This window comes from Cucurbita moschata, unplaced genomic scaffold (assembly GCF_002738365.1).
Source record: "Cucurbita moschata cultivar Rifu unplaced genomic scaffold, Cmos_1.0 Cmo_Scf00032, whole genome shotgun sequence".
NCBI classification, from domain to species: domain Eukaryota; kingdom Viridiplantae; phylum Streptophyta; class Magnoliopsida; order Cucurbitales; family Cucurbitaceae; genus Cucurbita; species Cucurbita moschata.
In genome coordinates this window covers 1434436-1456618 of record NW_019268548.1, presented here as the reverse complement: position 1 = coordinate 1456618, position 22183 = coordinate 1434436, and the positions used below count along the sequence as shown (strand labels likewise).

The 22183-nt window shown below is 37.0% G+C and overlaps 7 protein-coding genes across 8 annotated transcripts in view; 3 read left to right on the top strand and 4 right to left on the bottom strand.

Annotated features, from left to right (window-relative positions):
- LOC111429958 (40S ribosomal protein S7-1-like) overlaps positions 1–269 on the bottom strand; it is a 3021-nt gene extending 2752 nt beyond the window's left edge. The window contains exon 1 of the mRNA XM_023066050.1: positions 116–269. The gene's annotated coding sequence lies outside the window, so the exon portion shown is untranslated. The remainder of the gene's footprint in view (positions 1–115) is intronic.
- Positions 270–1569: 1300 nt separating this feature from the next.
- On the top strand, positions 1570–4493 carry LOC111430147 (PLASMODESMATA CALLOSE-BINDING PROTEIN 3-like). The gene is made up of 4 exons (XM_023066326.1): positions 1570–1796; positions 2205–2444; positions 2751–2784; positions 3930–4493. The coding sequence occupies exons 1-4, from the start codon at positions 1733–1735 to the stop codon at positions 4207–4209; spliced, it is 618 nt and encodes a 205-aa protein (XP_022922094.1). The 5' UTR covers positions 1570–1732; the 3' UTR covers positions 4210–4493.
- Positions 4494–5541: 1048 nt separating this feature from the next.
- Positions 5542–11189, top strand: LOC111429854 (histone deacetylase 5). Its single transcript, XM_023065899.1, has 14 exons — positions 5542–6000; positions 6762–6963; positions 7052–7198; positions 7374–7486; positions 8140–8351; positions 8519–8583; positions 8767–8937; positions 9029–9112; positions 9282–9402; positions 9505–9626; positions 10169–10362; positions 10499–10634; positions 10719–10783; positions 10877–11189. The coding sequence occupies exons 1-14, from the start codon at positions 5816–5818 to the stop codon at positions 11037–11039; spliced, it is 1980 nt and encodes a 659-aa protein (XP_022921667.1). The 5' UTR covers positions 5542–5815; the 3' UTR covers positions 11040–11189.
- Positions 11190–11630: 441 nt separating this feature from the next.
- Positions 11631–14124, bottom strand: LOC111429855 (DNAJ protein JJJ1 homolog). 2 transcript variants are annotated; one of them, XM_023065901.1, is made up of 4 exons: positions 12436–14124; positions 12142–12200; positions 11944–12017; positions 11631–11898 (listed from the first exon to the last, which is right to left on the bottom strand). In XM_023065901.1, exons 1-3 carry the CDS (start codon positions 14044–14046, stop codon positions 11960–11962), a joined length of 1728 nt encoding a protein of 575 aa, XP_022921669.1. In that variant the 5' UTR covers positions 14047–14124; the 3' UTR covers positions 11631–11898; positions 11944–11959. The 2 variants fall into 2 exon arrangements, with proteins under 2 accessions (XP_022921669.1, XP_022921668.1); XM_023065900.1 differs by having other exon boundaries at positions 11631–12017; positions 12436–14123.
- A 772-nt stretch (positions 14125–14896) lies between these two features.
- On the bottom strand, positions 14897–18168 carry LOC111464974 (mitochondrial substrate carrier family protein E-like). Its single transcript, XM_023109258.1, has 9 exons — positions 18099–18168; positions 17527–17642; positions 17191–17248; positions 16899–17048; positions 16256–16466; positions 16090–16135; positions 15728–15842; positions 15539–15611; positions 14897–15404 (listed from the first exon to the last, which is right to left on the bottom strand). The coding sequence occupies exons 1-9, from the start codon at positions 18166–18168 to the stop codon at positions 15158–15160; spliced, it is 1086 nt and encodes a 361-aa protein (XP_022965026.1). The 3' UTR covers positions 14897–15157.
- A 271-nt stretch (positions 18169–18439) lies between these two features.
- The window catches only part of LOC111430091, a 9588-nt gene continuing 5844 nt past the window's right edge, over positions 18440–22183 (top strand). Inside the window, exons 1-2 of the mRNA XM_023066243.1 lie at positions 18440–18583; positions 18857–18932. The gene's annotated coding sequence lies outside the window, so the exon portion shown is untranslated. The remainder of the gene's footprint in view (positions 18584–18856; positions 18933–22183) is intronic.
- LOC111429677 (respiratory burst oxidase homolog protein F-like) lies at positions 18940–21065 on the bottom strand. Its single transcript, XM_023065619.1, has 4 exons — positions 20976–21065; positions 20176–20358; positions 19962–20084; positions 18940–19856 (listed from the first exon to the last, which is right to left on the bottom strand). Exons 1-4 carry the CDS (start codon positions 21063–21065, stop codon positions 19692–19694), a joined length of 561 nt encoding a protein of 186 aa, XP_022921387.1. The 3' UTR covers positions 18940–19691.

The following is a 22183-nucleotide window of genomic DNA, read 5'->3' as shown; positions in this document are numbered from 1 at the left end:
AAAAAAAAAAAAAAAAAAAAAAAAAAAAAAAAAAAAAAAAAAAAAAAACAATCGTAGTTGAATCCACGGTAAAAGCAAATTAAACGTTCAGATTCAGATTTATGAAGACTAAAACCTGTAGAAACGCAAGAAGAATATGAGTAAGGGCACTTCCAACCGAGTATGGGAAACCAAAAACCCTAGAGAACCCTAAGAATTGTTGGCGGGGAGGATAGGTATATAAAGGGAACGACTGAACGGTTGAGATGTCTACTAGAAAAATCAACGGTGCAGATACAGTATTGCGGATCGGGTCGCTATTTGACCCGTTTGAGAACACAGTAGTGCTTAATGAACATCATTGAAATAACTACGTACTCAAAAATATATATATATTAATTTATTAGACCCTAATTAGCTACGTGCATTTGCCAAAGTGGGCCCAATCTTATTGGGCCTATCGGCCCAATTATTGTGTACTACTGGATCCTTCTGGTTGATTATATTGGGCCGAGCCCTCTTTAGATTCTTTTTACCATTTTTTATAAAAATATTCCTTTCAAATAATTTTTTATATATTTTTTTTACCAAAAATAAAATAAAATACTCTAATAAATAAATTTATAATATAATATTTAATATAATTTCAGAAAACTCAAAATTTAATATTATAATATACTCTCTTCTCCCTTCTCCGATTACAGGCTTCCCGCCGGCGCCTTTCATCTCCCGAGTTTGGCGGTACCAGTGAAATTTAATAATGTCGCCTCTGGCAGCTTCCTCAAAGAGAACTCATCCAAGCGTTCAAGGCCGCCGATCAAGTCCTCGGTGACTTCTTTTGGTGTTTTTCTAGGCGCATTAGTTCATGTTTCACTTAAGCCGTTGAGAAGAAGCAAGAGAAATCCCCCCGTTTCTCAAGAAAAGGTAAGCTGTATTGTTCGAGAAATTCTCTCACGAAGATTTGGCTCTGGATTATATTATTGTAAATTGTGTTTTGTACATTAAAATAATCATTTCAATCGGTTAGCGCCAGCATTGGGAATATTGATTGATTTTTATTCTGATTCCTTTTTGTTTCGTGTTTGTGTAATTAATCGTTATTTCCTTTCGGTGAAAGAGGGGAATGGATTTGTGGATAATTTTACCCACGAAATCGGTGTGTTTGGAATGGTTCTGACTAAAGCAATTAGGTGAATTGAAGTTCGATTTGAATTCGAGTAAAGAACGTGAGTTTCAAATTGCACTTAAGAACTTGACTACAGAATCGGAGTGTTTGGAAGTGGTTCTGAATAAAGCAATTAGGTGAATCGAAGTTCGATTTGAATTCGACTAAAGAACTTGAGTTTCAAATTGCACTTGAATAGCTTGCCAATTCCATTTTTCCCCCTTTTAGCAACTGTGATGAAACAGCTCTATTTGGTTGAACCTTTGTTTATTTTAACATGTTCTGAGCTTCTCTGAGTCGAGAAATTGAAGTTGTTGGTTTGTCACGAGCCTACTAGTTGTTAACAAGGCGCAGAAAGTGCACTAGCTAGAAAATACGAAAGTGGGCCACTCTCATAGATGCCATCGTTTACATTACCCTCTGAAAAGCCACTGCCTTTATTTTGTATCGAACAGACCCCTTCCCCTTCAGGATACTTTACATTTCCACTCTCACAGACTCTCTCCTTTTCTCTACACTTCTCTCTTTCTGCTTGTGTGTGTGGCCGTGAGAGCCTTCTTCTGGCCACTATCTCTGAGCTTTGTAATCATGTCTTGGGTTATGCCTGTTTTAGCTATTGGGCTTCTTATTCTGGCCATGACTGGCCATTCAAGTAAGCTCCTTGCGTTTCTATACTGGGTTTTCTTTTACTCCTTTTAGTTTGACTTCTCAATAATCTTTTCGCTGATTCGAGCCTTTTGCTTGTCAGCCATCTTTAAAGGCTATTCAAATGTGCATTAACCATCTCTACAGATATGTGTCTATAGATCTTCTAGTTATGGTCATCTTTATGTAGTCATTGTTCTTTTGTTTAAAAGAGAGCTTTCTTTTTTAGTTTGAAATTTGTGGTTCTTTTTGGATGGATAAGGGGCTTAAAAGTTCTGGGAGTGAGTTTCCAGTACTTTTGAAGTTTCTTATAGATGTGTAGATCTCGTTGTGTTTCGTTTATTTTCTTCTGTTTCTTCGTAAGTTCTTTGTTCCTTCTGCTCTCTCTTGAAATGGTGGCTTCTGGAACTTGTAGGTGCAACATGGTGCGTTTGCAAGGACGGAATAGGTGATACTGCTCTCCAGAAGACAATTGACTATGCTTGTGGAGCTGGGGCTGACTGTCTCCCTATTCATCAAAAGGGGGGCTGTTTCGCTCCCGACACGGTCAAGGCCCATTGTTCCTATGCTGCTAACAGCTACTTTCAGAGGAAGGGTCAAGCTCCTGGTTCCTGTGATTTTTCTGGCACAGCCATGGTCACCACTACTGACCCCAGTAAGATTTCGCTGTCTACAACCACATGTTTTTCTCTAGTTCCTTCTAAATAAGAGAAGGTTCAGTCAGTTATGATCTGATTAACTTTTAAGAAAGGAAAAAATGGAAACAAACACCTCACAGAACTTACTCGGATTCTAGTATATGCCACAAATTTGAACATTTTTGGCAATCTATCGAAGTTCCTTGGCCATCTATTTCAGCTTCTAAATTAATATGTTTTGTTTTCATATTTCTTATCATGTTCAGAAATGGAATCTGATTCTTTTTATTTTTTTATTTATAAATTTCTTGGTGTTTTCTCAGGCATTACAGGCTGCGTTTATCCTTCTAGCGCCAGGTATACTTCTGCACCTACTTCCACCATGTTTATTTGAAAAAAAGAAAAAAAAAAAAGAATGGTAGGAATAGTAATAATTTCTTCCCATTTCAATATCTGGCAATCGCTTTATTAGAATAAGATTTTCTCTGCTTTCTCCCAAATCCATGGCTAGACTCAAAATCTCATTCTTATTTTCTTATTTAGTGAACTCCATCTCTTTGAAATGAAATAACAGCATGATTTTTTTGTGAGTTTCACTTGGATTTCTTATCCACTTTAATCTTGTACGTGAGCATAATATTAAGAGTATTTTTACTTCATTTTGTGTTTTATTTTCATTTGAATAGAACTTTGAGCCTTTTTACTTTAACAGGATTAGAGCATCTTGTTAGTCAGAAACTTAACAAAAAATAAAGTTGGCTTCCGATAGTCATAGATAGATACTATTGGAAAATAGAGTTTTGCAATTAGATTCGCCATCATCCCATTGTGCCGTAATTATAGATACTCTTTTCGTCAATTGACTATTTGTAATTTCATGATCATTTTTTCTGGCTTCTTCCCTGCCTGCGTTTTTCAACTTTTCACTTTCACTCAAGATGTGATAATTGTCACCGTCACATATAATTACTCCACACTGGTAAATACATTTATCCGAAAGTAAATGCTCGGATGAAAATGGAGTTTTTTCATAGTGATGATCAGATTTATGTTGCTCCTCGAGATGAGTAAATTATTGAGATTTGAGCCACATTTTAATGCCTCGAAAGCCAAGCCTGGGCAGACCATGATTTTTGGAAAAAGGGTTTCACATGTGGGTGAAGAAGCAGTTCATTTTCTTGGGGGAGGAACACTTTGTCTTCTCTCTTGAATCTAATTTGAAATGCTCTAGTCGAAAACTGGTCACTTGATGAGATTATCTCTAGATCCTTAACAAATGATGACAACTTTTCTTCATCTTCATTATGGATTGGAAAACGAAAAGCTGACCATTACTACATTAATGAATCCAAACCTTTCAGAACTGATTAACATTATGTTTCTGAAATTTGGCATAGAATTCAACAGATCGTGAGTAAACTAAAAACCAATGTGTTATCTGCTGTTGTAATATCTTTATCTAAAATGGGATTCATCTTATTTTTGGTAATCTGCTGTTGCAGCCCCGTAAACAGTGGCACTGTTCCAGTAACTGGAACACCAACCACCACCAGCCCGGGCACTGGATCAACTCCCACAACCAATACTCCATTTGGTTCTACAACCCCCACCGGCGTCATCGGAGGGAATGGCTACAGCAGTGGAAGCAACAGTTTAGGACCATCAGGCGTCGGCGGGATGAACTCCGACTACAGTGACAGTGGATCAAGACTCAAACTCACTCTAATTGCCAATGCAGTAGCTTATTTGTTCACTCTCTTGTTCTGTGGGCATATGGCTTGATGCAGTTTCTTTTATTTATTGGAATCGTTGTGAGAGGAATGCAGGGTGGGTAGCATGTGATGTTCCTGTTCTTGCTGTACTACTGGTTCTGGTCTTAGACAGCTTTGTTTTTTTAAATTTGTTCTTTCGTCCACTTAAGTCTCTCCCTCACCACTTGATGCCAAAAACAAAATGGGAAAAAGTTGGCCTCCACATTGCTTGTTTTGGATGGACTTTTCTTCATACTCTAGTGGGACCCACAGAACATTTCTTTTTAACTTTACCAGATCTACTTACCATGTTCATCAAATGTTTTTTCTTTTTTTTCTTTTTTTTTTTCTTTTTTAATTCAAAATTGAATAATTTAATGTGGAATTATTTGAGTGAAGGGTTAAATATTTTCTAATTGATGAATGATGGGAACTGATTAATTATGATGTCATTTTAATATTTTCTATTTGATTTTTTTTGTTATAGTAAATGATAAATGCCAAAACTGGTTAGAATGATTGAAAAATATATATATATTTTTTAATTAATAAGTATATAAAATTTGCGATGTATGGATTAAATCGGTGTTCTATCAATCGAGAAATCCCGTTCATATTTTATACATTATTCTTATTTTAATAGATCTTCAACGATAAATAACAAAATATAAGTGTTCTATCAATCAAGCTATCGTGATCGTAATAGATCTTCAATTGTAAATAATAGAATAAAAGTGTTCTATCAATCAAGCTATTTCGATCGTCTTCTACACAATATCGTTATTTTAATAGATCTTTAATGGTAAATAAAAGAATGAAGTTCAACATTTTAAATTTAGGGTTGAATTAGGAATAAATTGGAGGGATCGAATGGACTTAAAAATAATATTCTTTGTACTCATACAACAGTGATTTATTTTGAGGTATCGAGTTCTCATTCTTTTTTATTTAGTATTTATTAAAAAGTAGTTATTCTAAAGTTTTATATTCTTACTAGGTGAAAATATTGTAAAAAGCTCTAATAAACCAATAAATAAATAAATAAATATAATATGTGTAGCAAATGTTATATGAATATGATGTCTAAAAATAAAATTTTAATATTACGTTCTAATAATTTTTTAAAAAATCTATAATATATATATATTTTAATTTAAATTTAGCCTAATAACAATAAACCATTATTAATTTCTTATAAATACAAAAAATAATACAAAAAATAGCCCTAAATTCAATTTAGATTTTTTCTCGATATTTATAAATTGAAAAATAATTTAAATGCCATTTTCATCCTAGTTAGTTCGAGTTGTAACCTTCTGAATGTATAAAGTATTATATATATATATTTTTATTGGTAAAAAGGCGAAATATCTATTTTTTTGGAGATTTTGTTTCAACTGTTCCGACTCACGATCACAGTAGTTACTGGTTGACTTAGCTGACTAGCGAGTGGATTTGATTGGGCAGTGAGACCAATCTGTTCTGTATTCTCCGGCGGGCGATTCGTCGATCTCGATCTGAGTGACGGCGCTCCGGCACTTCGGCAAGGCCGCTAGCCTACTGCGAAATTCAATTTCGGAAAGTTTTCGTCAGTTTTGGGACTTTGCTGGTTAGATTTTTCTTTCTTTTTTTGGAGAATGGACGTGCATGGCTCTGGACCTAGGAAATTCGACGGAGGCAATGGCGATTCGCGGAGGGTAGGGGTTTTGTACGACGAGAGGATGTGCAAGCATCACACGCCCGACGGAGATTACCATCCTGAGAATCCCAATCGAATTAGGGCCATTTGGAACAAGCTACAGAGCTCCGGCATTCTTCAGAGGCATGATCGTTTTTATTTCTTTTATTTAGCACTTTTCCTGTTGTGTATTTGTTTTGTGCTGTGTGTAGCGTTGCCATGGTAATCGAAAAGAAGTGGAGAATTGGGTTAGATTCTTCTAAAATGGAGCTCTGTGCCATATCATATTTGTCTTTTCGTGGCCAAATTATGGTTTCCTGAGATAGTTCACCCAAGAGGACGATTCGTAACGGCCCAAACCCATGGATATTGTCCTTTTCAGCTTTCCCTTTCGGACTTCCTCTCAAGGTTTTCAATATAAAGGGTGTTTTGTTCTCCTCCCCAATCGACGTGGGATCTCATCCTCGTTAGCACTCATTCCTTTCTCCAATTGATGTGAAACCCCACCAAATCCACCCCCTTTTGGGCCCAGTGTCCTTGCTAACACATCACTTCATGTCCACCCTCTTTAGGGGTTTAGCCTCCTTGCTGGCACATCTTTCGGTGTTTGGGCCTGATATCATTTGTAATGGCCCAAGAGTTTCTTGATTATCCGAAAAGAATCTCTTGCTGACTTCCTCGAATGCATGTATAGTGAAGGAAGTGTATTCATTTCATTATTCTTGATACAGTAACTTCACGTGATAATTGATACTTTCCTGGAATCTATGAGTTCCTTCTTGCTTCGTAGTCTTAGTGGCAACTCGTTCTTATGTTGGCTGTTTCTAATTTTCAGAATTTTTTGTTTGAGATAGTTTGATTCTGTTTCTTGGATAAATAGTTAAACTGGCTTGTTTCCTCTTCAGGTGTGTGGTCTTGAATGGGAAAGAAGCAGAAGATAAGCATATTTTGGCAGTACACTCCAAAAATCATGTTGACTTGATTAAGAATATAAGCTCCAAAGAGTTTGATTCACGAAGAGATAAGATTGCCGCACAACTTAACTCCATATACTTTAATAAAGGATCATCAGAAGCTGCTTATCTAGCTGCTGGCTCTGTCATAGATGTAATATACGCATGAATTTTTCGTAGTTGCACGTTGAAATTGGTCCTCTGTGTATGCTAAGTGACTGAAATGTCTTTATTTTGTTAAGGTTGCTGAAAGAGTAGCTCAAGGAGATTTAGATTCCGGAATTGCCATTGTGAGGCCACCGGGTCATCATGCCGAACATGATGAAGCTATGGGGTTCTGTTTGTTCAACAATATAGCTGTGGCAGCAAGCTTTATTTTGAATGAACGAGTAAGACCCCATTCCAATTATGTTCAAACTAATGTTTATGGCTAATTATATGATCCTGTGCTTTGTTATTCTGAAGTTCCTACCAGAAAATGCTTACAAGTTCGGATTTATTTCGATTTTCCTTTTCTATTTCGTTAGTTTTGACTTCATTTGGTCGTTGTCTTTCATGATGCAGCTAGATTTGGGTATTAAGAAGATATTAATTGTTGATTGGGATGTTCATCATGGCAATGCAACACAAAAGATGTTCTGGAGGGATCCCCGTGTTTTGTTCTTCTCCGTTCACCGGTAGGTCGGGTGAGGGTGTTGGTGTTTTCTTGAATATTCCTTTTACGCTCTCTCTCAACTCTAGGAAGCGTGTTAGACAAAATGTACACCTTAGAGGGCATAGAGCAAAGAAGCGAGACCAAGTTCAAGAAGGGAGAGGGTGACCTGGTATTAAGGGAGGATAAAGCACCCTCACAGAAACGCCTACGAGTTCACATAAAAGCACACTCCAATGGTTTAATAACTAAAAGAGGGTTATTACAAAAAATTCTCAAAGAAAGTTACATTTTGAAGCTTGGCACATTCACCATCGGTTGGAGAGGGGAACAAAACATTCTTTATAAGGGTGTGGAAACCTTTTCCTAGCTAGACGCGTTTTAAAAATCTTGAGGAAAAGTCCGAAAGGGAAAACCCAAAGAGGATAAATCTGCTAGCAGTGGACTTGAGCTGTTACATCCAACATCCAAAATCTCGTAACTTTCTCTCGTTTCATGGTCAGATTTCCTAATAGTGCCCATTTTAGTGTGTCAAAACATTTTACCTTTTACTATTTTTGTTATGTTTTTTTGGTTACATGGAACATTGGCTATTGGGTCATGAAGCGTGGTTTTGATATCCTATCTGAGTTATGATCGCTTTCACAAATAACGTGCCAACTTATTTTATAAACACAGGCACGAGTTCGGAAGTTTTTATCCCGCCACAGATGATGGTTACTATACCATGGTTGGAGAAGGACCAGGCGCAGGATATAATATAAATGTCCCTTGGGAGAATGGACAATGTCGGGATGCTGATTACCTAGCTGTTTGGGACCATGTCTTGCTTCCGGTTGCTAAGGAATATAGTCCTGACATGATCATAGTCTCTGCCGGATTTGATGCAGGTCTGATGCCACTAACCCTGAGATGATAAAATTCTTTTTATATTTAGGACATATTTCTTGAAAGATTTGATCTCAGTTTTACTTTTATCGACGATTATTGTGTCATGATGGAAGAGGTACTTATTAAACGAAGACACGTATAAAAAATTATTTCATGTTCGGAACAGCTGTTGGAGATCCTCTAGGTGGTTGCTGTGTCACACCGTATGGATACTCAATTATGTTGAAAAAGGCAAGTGTTCAGTTCTTTCCTATTTTGGATTTGTTTTAAATCATCACAAGGGTAGTTTGTTTGTTGAATGTTGTTGCATTTCTGACATACAATTAGTACCAAAACTTAAGGACTAGTTTTAATGTTTTCTATAAGAACAAATACATGAACCTTTGATGGTAGCACTGTTACCCACTTCTCCAGTTGATGAATCTTGGTCAAGGAAAGATTGTATTGGCATTGGAAGGGGGATATAATCTTGATTCTATAGCAACTTCAATGCTTGCCTGTGCGGAACTTCTGGTTGATGGAAGAACTATGAACAATTCTTCAGAGACTTGTCCATTTGAGTCAACATGGCGAGTGATCCAAGCAGTAAGCTCACTCTTCCATTGTTTCTGTTTCACAAGTACTATTAGCAATACAATTAACATCTTGTCTATAAAAACCTCGTGATTCTCGCCAGGTTCGCCGAGAATTGAGTCCTTTTTGGCCAATGCTTTCGGAAGAACTACCAGATAATTTAACCAGTAAAAAAGTGCCAGTCCCGGTAATCCCTTGTATCCTAGCCTTTTACTATTGTCTATACATATTTGTTGGGATCTGTTATGAATTGCTATCTATACATGTGTATGTATGTATATTAAAGGAAGGGGTTAGTATGTCGATGCGTTACTCCACGTGATAATCCTGCTAAATTTTTTCTTTAACTTTTCCAGGAGGTATTGCTTTCAAGCTCTGATTCGGAGGATGAAGCTTCCGATTCTCGATTAAAAAGCCTCGAGGAAATTCTTCAGGGTATCACACTTTCACAAGTGGAAGTTAAGGAAGACAGTCAGGGTAAAGAGCACTGAGATTATCTTTTCAAATCCATGTTCTTTATATCATTTAGTTTTGATTCATGTCCAAAGAAACATTACAATGGTTTTCACCAAAACACAGGTCAAGCGGTTAATGTTACTATCCCTTGGAGATTGGAGCTCTCAAAAACTGATATCTGGTATGCTTCATTTGGATCAAATATGTGGCGCCCAAGATTCCTCTGTTATATCAAAGGAGGACAGGTTCGACTTCTTCATCTGTGTCTGCAGTACTTTTCTTTGAATAATCTTGGATAACTACAACGTATGATCGTCGTAAAATCATGTCAGTCATCACTTTCAAGCTTTTGCTTGGTGAACGGTCTGTATTATGCCTTGCCTTTATCTTGAAAAAACGAACTTAGGAGTGAAAGTATTATCAGGAGAAGTGAAAAACCGAGTTCGTGTTTTGCTACCAAATATGAACTTGATATGTTCTAGAGAGTGAAAGTGCCCATATATGTCAGTTATCTCTATATGGAACATTATTAACATTGTGTGTAACGGTCCAAGCCCACCGCTAGCAGATATTGTCCTTTTTGGGCTTTCCCTTTCAGGCTTCCCCTCAAGGCTTTAAAACGTGTCTGCTACTTATAAAGGGTGTTTCGTTCTCCTCCCCAACCGATGTGAGATCTCACATTTTGAGAATGTGTATCCGGTTCTGTGAAGAGTCACTCCTTGTTTTCCCTCTTTTTCTTGTTTAAATTTACTCGTTTCTCGTCTAACATTGGAAGAGAAACTTTTAGGTTGAGGGTATGAAAAAACCGTGTACGGGTTCAATGGATAAGACACCACCAAAAGGGATGCTGTGGAAAACTTTTCCTCGCCGTCTATTTTTCGGCCATGAATATACCAATACATGGGGCCAAGGAGGAGCTGCTTTTCTTCATCCTGAAAGCAACAGTGATGAGAAATCTTTCTTGTGCTTGTATAGAATAACGTGAGTTAATATCATTAGCTTCTTGTTCTCCTAATGTTTTCAACTACGGGATCCTCCGATCCCCTCGAACTCATGTTTTCTAGCACAAAATCTTAAATTTATCTTTTAATTCTTGTTCTGGATCTTCTCTTTACAGGCTAGAGCAATTCAACGATGTTTTGTATCAAGAAAACAGTGGGAGTGGCTTCCTTTCTGATAACCCTTTATTGGATATAGCTAATTTGAACAAACTCACAGGCAACGCTTCCACATCTATTGAGATTTCAACTGGGGTATGTAAACTATCTAGCCTCTCTCCTATGAAAGCAAATTCGTTTCTTGATCGTTTCTTAAACAATGCTTGAATTATTTTGCAGCAAGGATGGTACCACAACCTTGTATACTTGGGGAAAGAACAGGAACTTCCGATAGTAACTATGACGTACGCCTCGAATCTCGTTATCGTTGTGTGCAATTTAAGTCATGTAAGAACAACCATTTAGTAGTAATATTATGTACTTCCATTTGATTTCAGATGTTCGCATTTGGATATGGAAGACTTCAAATCTGGAAAGGTTCCTCTCTGTGCACCAGCCAAAGGGTACGTTGATACCCTTGTTAAAGGCCTTGCAGAAGGACCACTTTCGAAAGAGGAAGCTTTGGTTTACATTCAGAAGGCCGTAACTAAGCCACTGTAAGCGCAATCCCCTCGTTTGCAACCTTCCTGTTCTTTATTTATGAAATTAGGAGAGACCATTAGTTGATGAACTCACTCTGACATGCTCTTTATTCTGTAGTTTGTTACTTTGTGGTAATTAAATTGGTGCATGGATTGTCTTTTCTGGGTTGTTTTTAGTTTTACCTTATGTATATACACATAGTGTCATCTTTGCGTGTAGTAATAAGACTCTCTGCAGAGATGAAACAATTTTATACCGACGGTTGGTTTAGCAGACCGGTATTGAACAAGTGAAAAACAAGGCCGAACAAGGCTAAGTTTTACCACTAAAATCATAGTGAAGGTTAAGAAATATTTCAAGATTGGGTCGGTATTCAGTGTCAGTACAAGATCGGAAAGAGACCCCAGATTGTTTGAGGCTGGAAAATGACTCGAACCGTTAACCTTCTTGGTAAAACAAAACAGACAGAAAACTTTTGGTAAAAGCACATCAAGAAGCTGCATAAAGCTTTGACCAATTCAAAATATTCATAAATTAAATTCTCTATATCACATATATAGCTAGTCTCTTCTGGTACTATGTCGACCTCCCACACGGGGCCTATGCTTGTAAGAGCAACTCGAATCGTATTAGATTTTATTAAATAAAGCTCAAGGTTTAAACCATTGGATTCTTGCAGTTTACAGTAGAACGATGAAATGTAAAGAATCACATCGTTTCCAAACATCTTTCTGGATAGACAACGAATATGTATATACTATTATATTCCTTACTTCTCATTAGGTACTTTGGTCGGCCATGGAATCACATCATACAAGTCGTGCTGTCGCTCTGCAATTTGTGTCGTCGCTAAAAATTGAAACTCTCATTGAATGTGGTATGGAACTTGATTGAAAATCCTGTGAACTGTCAAAAATGGATGTTGATGCGAACTTCTGTCATCGATATTTTAACGCAGCATGCCCTGTGGCTCCCAAATGCTTATGCAGTTTATTCCTGTCATGATATATCAAAAACCCTCTTCAATTTGGTGCAGTCAATCTAAAACTTAGTGTTATTATAAGGTATGAAAGGATATATGATGGTGAAAGATAGACTAGAAGTTCTAAACAAGGATTACCTTGATTCAAACTGCTCCCCACATGTTTCGCATGAAGTGCCAGAATCCTTAGATGTTGCCTAAGTTTAAGATTTTACATCATCAGAATTTGTGAGCAGAAATCACTATAATCATTAGTCTAACAAGAGGGAAGTAGAACATTAATCTAATATGGATGCTTAACAAGCTGATGTTCAACTTCCTTAATTTAAGAATACATGATATCTTTCACATTCAGCCAATATGGATAAGCTCAGATAGTATGGCTAAAATAAATGGTGAAATTAGAACTCAGTTCTGCAGAATGTCAATTACCTTGGATTTCTTCCCTTTAGATGCGTGCCTAGTGTTGGTCTTTGTGTCCTTCTGTGCGACTGCTTTCCGATCAGCTGGTTGAGTTGAATTCCTTTGTTCTTTAGCCAACGAATTGGAAGGGGAATCCTGCTGATATGATGTATTGTCTCCGTAGTTTTTGTCATTTTGAGAATTGGGTTCGGTTTCATTCCTAGTTTCATCATTTCCCTTGCCCTTCTTTTTGGCTCGACGATTGTTTCCTCCCCTCCTAACATTTTCGAACTCCGATGGATTAGGCTCATCGTTCTCATTTTCAAAATGAGCTTTATCTGAGGAAGCTTTAGGCTGATTCAATGAAGCTGCATTTTTCCTATTCCGCAGCCCAGCTGCCATTGCTTCAAGAATATCTGTTTCGTCGTCGTCATCATTGGATCCAAGTTCCTCAGCAACGATATCTGATTGATCAACATCACGAACATCATAATATTCACTCCCACTAAGTTCTTCCCCGCTTTCAGCTTCTTCTGCTTCAATGTCAAAACTTTCCTTGAACTGCTCCCCTAGTTTATCTATCCCATCATCCTGCAGTGTCGGTTCTTTTTCATCTTGTTCTTCATCAACAAATTCTTCAGATTCTTCCTCGTCGTCAAGGGATTCCTTGAACTCTGCAACCTTCTCCTTGTGTTTTTTTGACTGTTCGTGATTCTTCCACTGCTTTTCACTCTTGAACTTTTTCCCACACAAAACACAGTACAGCTCTTTCGCTCTCTTCTCTTCCTCAGATTCATCTTCCGGATCCTCCTCAATTTCCTCAACTTTTGCCCAATCCGGTTCTTCGAATGCCTTAAGCTTCTCCATCTTCTCCCTCTCTAGCTTCTTTTTCCTTTCCCTCACCTCTTCCTTCTTCTTCTCCATTTCTATGTTCCTTTTCATAGCCATATCAGTCACTCTCTTATCCCTCTTCTTCACAAACTCGGCCAAACCTCTTACTGTCTCATTGTACTCCCTCTTTGCCTTCTTCCTCAGCTTCTTGTTATCCTCCTCCATTAGCCTCCTTGATTTCCGGTTCGGACCGGCCATGACATCGTACTGATCAACCCAGCAAAAATCCATAACCGTGCAAAATCCAAGCCAGTAATTATAAAACGCAGTCACCTGCGTGTACGGAGCATCCAAATTCCCCATGACCGGAGCATTGCGAACGGTATCCAAGCGCAATCCTAATTTCTTAGCGAAGTTAATCTCATTCCCGTAAATTTTGTCAAAAATGTCGGAATAAATCTTATAGAACCCTCGTCCAGAATCCGAATAGCCAGAATAAACGGTATTGGAGAAGAATGGAAATAGATTCGGAACAACAGAGTTGGAATTAACCGATCCGGCATCAGAAAAGAGGATTTGGGAACGATGAGAGTCGTACCAGGCGCGTTCTTTAGGATCGGAGAGGACCTCGTACGCGTGCTGAAGCTCTTGAAACTGAGCGGTGGCATCAGATTGTGACAAACCGGACTGGACGAGCTTATCGGGGTGGCGTTGGAGGGCTAGCTTCCGGTACGCCGATCGAATCTCGTCGGCGGTGCAGTCGATGTGGAGGCCGAGGACCTCGTAATGGCATCGCTTGCCGGACGCCATGGCAGGCTCACAATCAGGGATTCTTCTCCTTCCTTCTACTGCTATGGGATTTTGGCTCAGCTGACGAAATCGAATTCAATATTTATACAGAAAGTTGAAGCCTTCACTATCAAGTATCAAATTGAGAAATATTTTGCAATACGCGGAAGGTCCTTTTATTATTTTATTTTTAAATTATAATTAAACTAATGCACCACAAACATTATCTTTCCCATCATTATTTATTGCATTCAGGAAAAATCACACAAATTTAATAATTTTATTATTACTATGTATTTAATTATCGCAGTTTACATTAATTCACTTCGAAAAAAAAAAAAAGAATTAATATAATTATCAATTTGAATTTGAATTTTTAATCGATGCCTTAAAAGTTTTGGGGTGAACGTTAACCTTTTATTAGCATATTTTAAAAACATTAAGGGAAAGTCTAAAACGAAAAAGTCCAAAGAAGACAATATCTACTAACGATGGACTGGACTCGAGCCGTTACAAGTAAAGACCAAAGTAGTAATTCTTAAGAAGTTCAAGGACCAAAATAGATGTTTACAAAATTTAAGAACCGAACAAATTTGAAACTTTAGAGGCTAAAATAAACATTTCAGCCTCTAAACATTTTGAAAGCTTAAAAACAAAAATATGGAATTAAAATAAGATTCACATTCCCTTTTATACAATTTGAATCATATCCAAAGTCAAGAGTTCATGTGTTGGATACCTAAATTAAAGATTCAAAGCATGTAACACCTTCCATGGTCATAAAGAGCACTCAAATGTGTACTATTTCTCCTTTTTTTTTTTTTTTTCTCTATTGGAGTTAATACCTGTTTATTAAAACCAAAGCCAAGTATAGAAAATACCTGTGGGGTGTAGCTAACCAAAGAATTGAGATTACATGAAGGAACATGGACCTCAAGGATGGATAACTAACATTATTGTCTATCTACTCATTTCTTTTGCTTTTGATGTCTTGGTTGTGGGTCTCTCACATAATAAACATAGACCACTCCCCAAGTCATGGATTAATGATCCTCTTGATTGATTGGTACTGAAAACATATAATGTTTATCTGCAAAATTCGACAAGAGTCGATGATGTACCGAAACTCAATTCAGTCTCGAGCAGGTAATGCTGCTTCTCGTAATGTTCCTCTTCTATCAACTGATAAAGTAGCAGCTTCGTTTTTGTATTTAACATCCAATCTTTCATTGAAATGGTCTCTCAGAAATTCCACAGCCATAAAAGTTAGAGCAGAAGCTGGAATATACCATGTGATTCTGGGTATGCTACCCCTAAACATTCCCTTCGTTCCCTCGCTCCGCCAGATAGTTCTCACCGCATCGAACCAGCCATTATACCTAAGATTTTAGAGAAAGTACTGCATATAATCACCATCTTGAATCGAGGTTTACCAAGTCGATAACATTGGTCATAAAAGAGTGAAATTGCACTACAAAAAACATATTCAAGCAGGTTGAGTCTCATCTGATACCTTAAAGTTGTTCCCTGAACTTGTATTCTTGTTTTTATCACATCCAGGGGAGTGGTCAGATAAGCACTCATACCTAACAATTTCAGAACCATATATTATGCGATCATAAAATTGAACGTTTAAGGGAAAGGAAAAATTAAAAGCTACATAACTTAATTAGTAATGATGAAGGGCTATCAAAATGCATACCACCAGCTAATCCCCCTAACACAAGTCCTTCCAAGGAGCTATTAACATCTGAAGTAGGCATCCATCTTCGCTTCCCAAACTCGGTGAAATCCTTCAGCGCCTCATAAAACATGACCTGCAGTGTGTTAACTAATGCATTTAATTGATACATATATAAAAAATATAAAAAATACAGAATTGTGTGTGTGCGCTCATGAGATCTTTTTTCTAGATTTATCAATAAGCAACTAAGAATTATACTTGGGATCTAACATGACAATAATATCTGCAGATACATAACTGAAAAATCAATACAGACGAAAACGATCCGGGGAAAGAGTCAGACACTCAAACAAGGTACACAGATTCAGAATTTTATATACCATTAGACCAGCAAACGGCACATCCCTGGCAAGTGTAGACCAATATCTGGAACAATACATGGGAGAGGGTCACAATCATGCAGGAATTATATTTCACTTTCAGTATGTTTTACTACAAAAATTATAAAAATCCAAAAGATAAATAAATCTGGTTCAGAGTTCAGACCCCGCATATAATCCTCTTAATCCTTGTTCCTTCAAGATTGAACGACCAGCCTGGAACATCCCTGAATAATAGCCATACATTGGCCTACCAGGATTCATAGAGATATTATTCTTCATGGGAAGAGAATTCCAAGATGACCTAGTGCCTTGAACTTGCATTCGCTGCTTCATAACTTCACATGGAACATATACAAATGAACCCAGTGTATCACCTGAATGGAAAAAGAAGGAAGAAAAGAGTGACATCATGAAGCGTGTAAAAGATTATTGTGATCTTCACACACATAGGCTTTGATTTTCAATAGTTAGTATTGGAGGTTTGAGTCAAAAAATAAAATAAAGTTCACTAGTTATCGATGTCTTGGGTCACTGTCTTTGCAAAACGAAAAAGAAAAGCCCTCGTTCACATATGCAAACACTACATCATTCAGGCATAAAACATGATCTATGAGTCCAAGAAAATGTAATAGCTGAACTAAAATATGTATGACGTGAAGAAAATAGTGTACTGAATCTCGTTAACTAGTTAATAATGAAACAAGGATAAATACATCAGTACAGAACTTTGTCAAAAGGGGTATAGTAATGATCATGATGCGGCATGGCTCAAAAGTGAGATTTTTGGAACACCCAGGATTGCTTACCAACTGCTCCAGCAATGAAATGAACCCAGTGACCGTCAAGGTTAGGATGTCTTTCTTCAATCCATTTCTTACTGGATTCAATAACACCAAAATATGTAGCTCCAGTGGCAAGTGAACCAGTAACTCCGGGAGCTATGCCCCTATAAAAGCCTAAACAGCTATTAGATGAGGATAAAAACCAAATAATACAGCACAGTCAAATACGTGACAGAGATTTGAACTTATTACGATAACACGAGAACGTAAAGAGACAAAAATTTTAGCCAATAGTGAAAAAAAAAAAAAAGGTTACCCTTTAATCCGTCAATTTTCCATACTGATTGGACCATATGCAACAGGCTCTTTTGATTCTGAAAGAAATTTGATGAACAGTGAACAAATTTTAGAGCTAGGAATTGCCAAATAGACAGTCTTCAGGGGAATGGAGGGAGAGGGGGGACTGGATCTATATTGATTAAATGCCGCAGCAAACCCTTAATATTAAGATTGAATTTATTGATAGTTTCCTATGACAAAAAACATGGTGGTTGAAAGAAATTTTAATTTTTCACCAAGCTGATATCCTGAAGATAAGATTAAGGTATTTTCATCAACAGACACAATTCATGAGCTCTCATATACGTCATACTTGACTTCCATATAGAATGGCCTGGCTTTGAATCCGAGTCTTGATGGTATCAATAGGGTGCATTATTCCTTCTCCAAATGCTCCAGCTATAGCTCCCCATACAAACTCCCTCCATTCTGCAGGAAGAGATAGCATGTTCGTAAGAAAGCATCTCTATACATTTAAATTTAATAGCAATTCACTACTTGTGCTACAAGACTAAGAAGCTGATTATTCACTAAGATTATGCAGCTATTTAAATTTCTTCTCTGCTGCTTCAAACAATACACGAAACCTATGAAGCACTCGGGAAGCAAACGCTCGATTCATAAATCTCTGTTATTTTACTAATAGTTTTTCATGATGAAAGATTCTACACCATCCTTCCTTTGTGTGGCACAGTAGATTTTTCCGTAAGATTCCAATTTTCAGAAATCCGAGCATGTTTGATTCTCATTTCCTACATTTCACACGAAACTACCACTGATACTCTACTGGTAAATTCAATATAGTAATTAATGTAAACGATTAAACCTGGAACGCATTGAGCAAACGATTTCCAGCTAGAAGAAGTAAGATCCAAAAAAGCTCACCAAAAAACTGATTAGAATTTGCGGTTCTCAAAGCTCGGTTATTACTGGAAGTTGAGGAATGAGCCGCCATTCGAAATGCGGAGGGCGAGCTTGAGGTGCTCAAAGTTTTCCGGCGGAGATGGTGGCCATTTGTTTCAGTATTGAGTTTCTGAACAGGAAAAAATTAGGGCTCAGATAAAATTTCAGTTACGAACTTTTTACCCTAGTATACAGTGAAAAGTTCGATTGATAAAAGGAGGTTTTAATTGTATTTAAGATTAAAATAAAAAGGTTGAAATTAAATTAAAAAGAAAAAATAAAATAATTCTATTTACGAACCTTTTACCCATTTTATTTATGGCGGGACATTTCACAATAGAAAAATCGCGCGCTTCGGCGGGTGGCCGTCAGTTATCTGCTCTCCACTCTACGCCATTACACCGCTGCTGCATTTGAATTGCTTGAGCTGTTCTTCGGCTGAATGTTCGTGCGTCTCGCAGTAACAGGTAGCATCCTATGTCTCCATCGCATGAATTAAACTTCTCAATTTTCCATGAAACTTATAGCTTATTCATCGTCTTCCTAAATAGCGATTGAGCGATTTCGTATTGGACGGAGAATCATCCGGCCGTTTTAGCTGATTATATTGTTGATTAATTGGATCGGTCTGATTCTTAACTATTATTTGCATAAATGAACTCCAGAGTTGAACACGCTTCTACTTGTTTTATTTTATTTCCGGTTAGTGATGCTTCTTGTTGTATTATGGTATATGTCAGAAGCGATTGTCTGAGCAGCGTTGGGTTGATGATTACGAGATGCACATTCAAGCGTATTGTCTGGATGGTGCCTTCGGTACGTTTCTTCTGCCCGAGCTTAGTAATTTACCATTCATCGAACTTCTAGTTGGTTTCTTTTTGTTTTCAGTTTATTCCATGTCTTGAAATTTGTTTGAACTTACTGATATATCAGTGCATATGAGATAACGTCGCTTAAGCCTCTTTAGATACTAATAGCGATGAGGCTGGAGTGAAGTAGTACACCGTAATGATATAATTTATTATTTGGCTGTTCCGCCATTTCCACCTGCGGAAGCGGTGCAATTTTAAATTATTTCAATTTACAATTGAAATAAAACACATGCATATACCAATTTATTGTGAATTATTTCTGGCTGGAGTGAAGTAGTACATATACCTATTTATTTGGCTGTTGTACTCGAAAAACAACGTTAATCTAGTAATTCTCCTTATGGAATACAAATCTAGTTGAGGTTTTGGTGGAGAACTTGGTGCATAGCTCCTTCAGTTCTCTTGCCAATGCCGAAGGACCACCGTAGAAAACCCTTGTTCAGAATCAAACCACCTTCTCTATTATCTTATCCGTAACTATTTGAAGTCATCTATAAATAAATCCTAGCCACCTAGCCACCGTAGAGTTTTACATTCTGGTGTCTCTTTGTATATTTCTCCATTTACTTCTCTTTTGTTCTTCATCTAGATCGAATGTGTGAGTTATGCGATCCAAGTTTGTTTATTTTAGAACAGGAAATGATGGGAATCAGATATTCCTTTTTCAATTCTTAGACAATGTAAGCTAGCCATTGGTATAACTTTATCTTAGATTCAGGCAGTGTAAATGGAAACTTACAGGAGTTTTGGAGACAATGTCCATGCCCCTTCGAGTATAATGCAGGGCTTGAATTGCTCTTATTAGAACAGACCTTACATCCCCTTCATGATATATACTAGTGAGGAAATTGTGCATCTCTACAGCTGACTAAGAGCATCATGACATTAGAATGCTTTAAATATACAAAAAGCAAATCAGCAGATCTCAAAACATATTTTGCAGGACTAGAGTATTTAGTAATATGGCTTTTACCTGAGTTTGGTCTGAAAGTATTAAATCGTTCATGAAATCTTTAAACCAATCAAAGGAGCTTTGCTCTCTTGCCCAGTAAAGATAAATTTTGGATGTACTTAGGCTGCCTCTTCCTTTGTCAGTCTACTCAGTTTTAAACCACAGTCAAACTTTGTTGGTGGTAAGTTGTGGAAGGATATTGAAGAAATCAAATCATAGGGGGAAGAAGTCTTGCATGACCATCACATGTCTCAGTTAACCTGTTTAGAGCATCTTTTAGGACGCTCATGAAGGGTGTGGCTCCAATACCCAGGCCAATTAGCACCACATGGTTGTACTTGACAAGGTCTTGAGAAGCAGCACCGTAGGGTCCATCAATGAATATTTTTGGGTACTCCTTTGAACCAAGAGATATTCCCTATAAATCATATTGTATAATTGAGATTGGGCCTGATCATGACTCCTTTTAACCTCTATGCAGTAATTTATAATGCTCAACCTAGTCCAAGAGAATGTTTCTAGTACTTACATCAGCTCTCTCTTCTTTCCTTCATAATCTTTCTCATGAAAAATCACACTTTATTTACTTATTATCTAACGAACTAAACCATAGCGCAAGAAAGATGGTGCTTTAAGATAAATGTAAAATTTTAACCCTCCCACCAATCACCTTCAACAATTACCTTGTGAAACAGGCTGTACAGCTCATTACTCCAATCTCCCAGATTTCTGATATGCACGCTGAGGTGCGTTTCTTGTGGTGAAGAATTAATGAGAATAGCTGTTAGAACTTAGAGGACTGAAACTCATTAGGACGTATTACGATTCAAATGGGGAGATTTGAGGGCATTGAATTAATACATACTTGAATCTCTCTGGTTTGCTCAATTGGAGAAATAAAACTTTTCCTGAATTAAGTCCTTGCCTGCATATAATACATGATAAACATACAACTGTTGTCAAATACTCATATTTGAGGTCGTTGCTCTCATCTCCTCTAAATTTGAAAGCAAAAGGAAAGTAAAGTAGGAGTACCTTCAAGACTTTCACCTGGTACAAACAAGATCGAATTGCTCTAAAAGCCCTCTCTCCAGTATATAACAAAACTGGAATTGCTATATACATCCAAGTCTTCAAAAAGCAAGGAAAAAAAAAATACAAATCAAAATCCGCTTTAAAATTTGAGCATTTAGAAAATACTTCAAAGAAAAGATATGATGGATTTTCTTTGTTAGGAGTTCATATTTCTGCTTTTGTGTTTCTGTGTGGGCACTTTGGGTTAGCAAAATTTCCCCTATTATCTGAAATGGTGCAGAATTTCAAATAGAATCTTTGACACACACAAAAGTTGAGCTCAGAAAACTGGCTTTACCGTTTTTTCAGTTGCTTTGTTGGATAGACATTGGATAGACAGCTACTAATTCTTGGAAAATCACAAACAAGATGGGTTCCTCCATGAAAGGATAACTCCTGCTACAATGCCTCCTGCAACCAACTAGGTTAAAAAAACATATGCATTACTGTAGTTTTTAGTCAAATCAATGACCATCTAACCAAATACATATAAATACCAAAACTTGTCTCCCGATAGTATTCCTTACTTATAAATTTATGATCTTTCATCTTTTATTTAATTAACGTATGTGGGGTTCCCTCTCAACAATCTTCAACATGTCTACCGTCTTGAACTAAGTTCCTATACGAAAAAAAGTTGCTGTTCCTTTTATTTTTTTGAGTAAAGATATGAACTTTTTGTCCTCGACTAATCTTAGCATTATTCGAGGATGCATGTGAAAAATGTCATTTGGTTTGTGTTTGTTTCGTATAGTTTTAAAATTTTTAATTTTGTGATAAATTGGTCTTAGTTTTATTACATATGAATTTGATAATTTAGGGATGAAGACATAAAATTGATTCTTGAAATACTAAATTTATAATATAATTTTTAAAAATATTTATTGAATCGACCTTGTGGGTCTATATAACAATTAATGTAACGCTTGTATCCATCTGGATTGTTTACTTCATCATCCAACCAATAAGCAATGGCTCTTATGAAAGTTACAAAGGACCCTCTCACTGGTCAATGTCTCCTATGATCTTTTGCGTTTTCCTTTTGTGGGTCATTAATGACACCTCAGCTTCTTTCTTTCATGTTTTCATCCTCAAAGTTTTCATCCTCAAATTAATTAATATCCTTTGTTGGATTTTATTGTTGACAAAAAAAAAAAAAAAAAAAATAA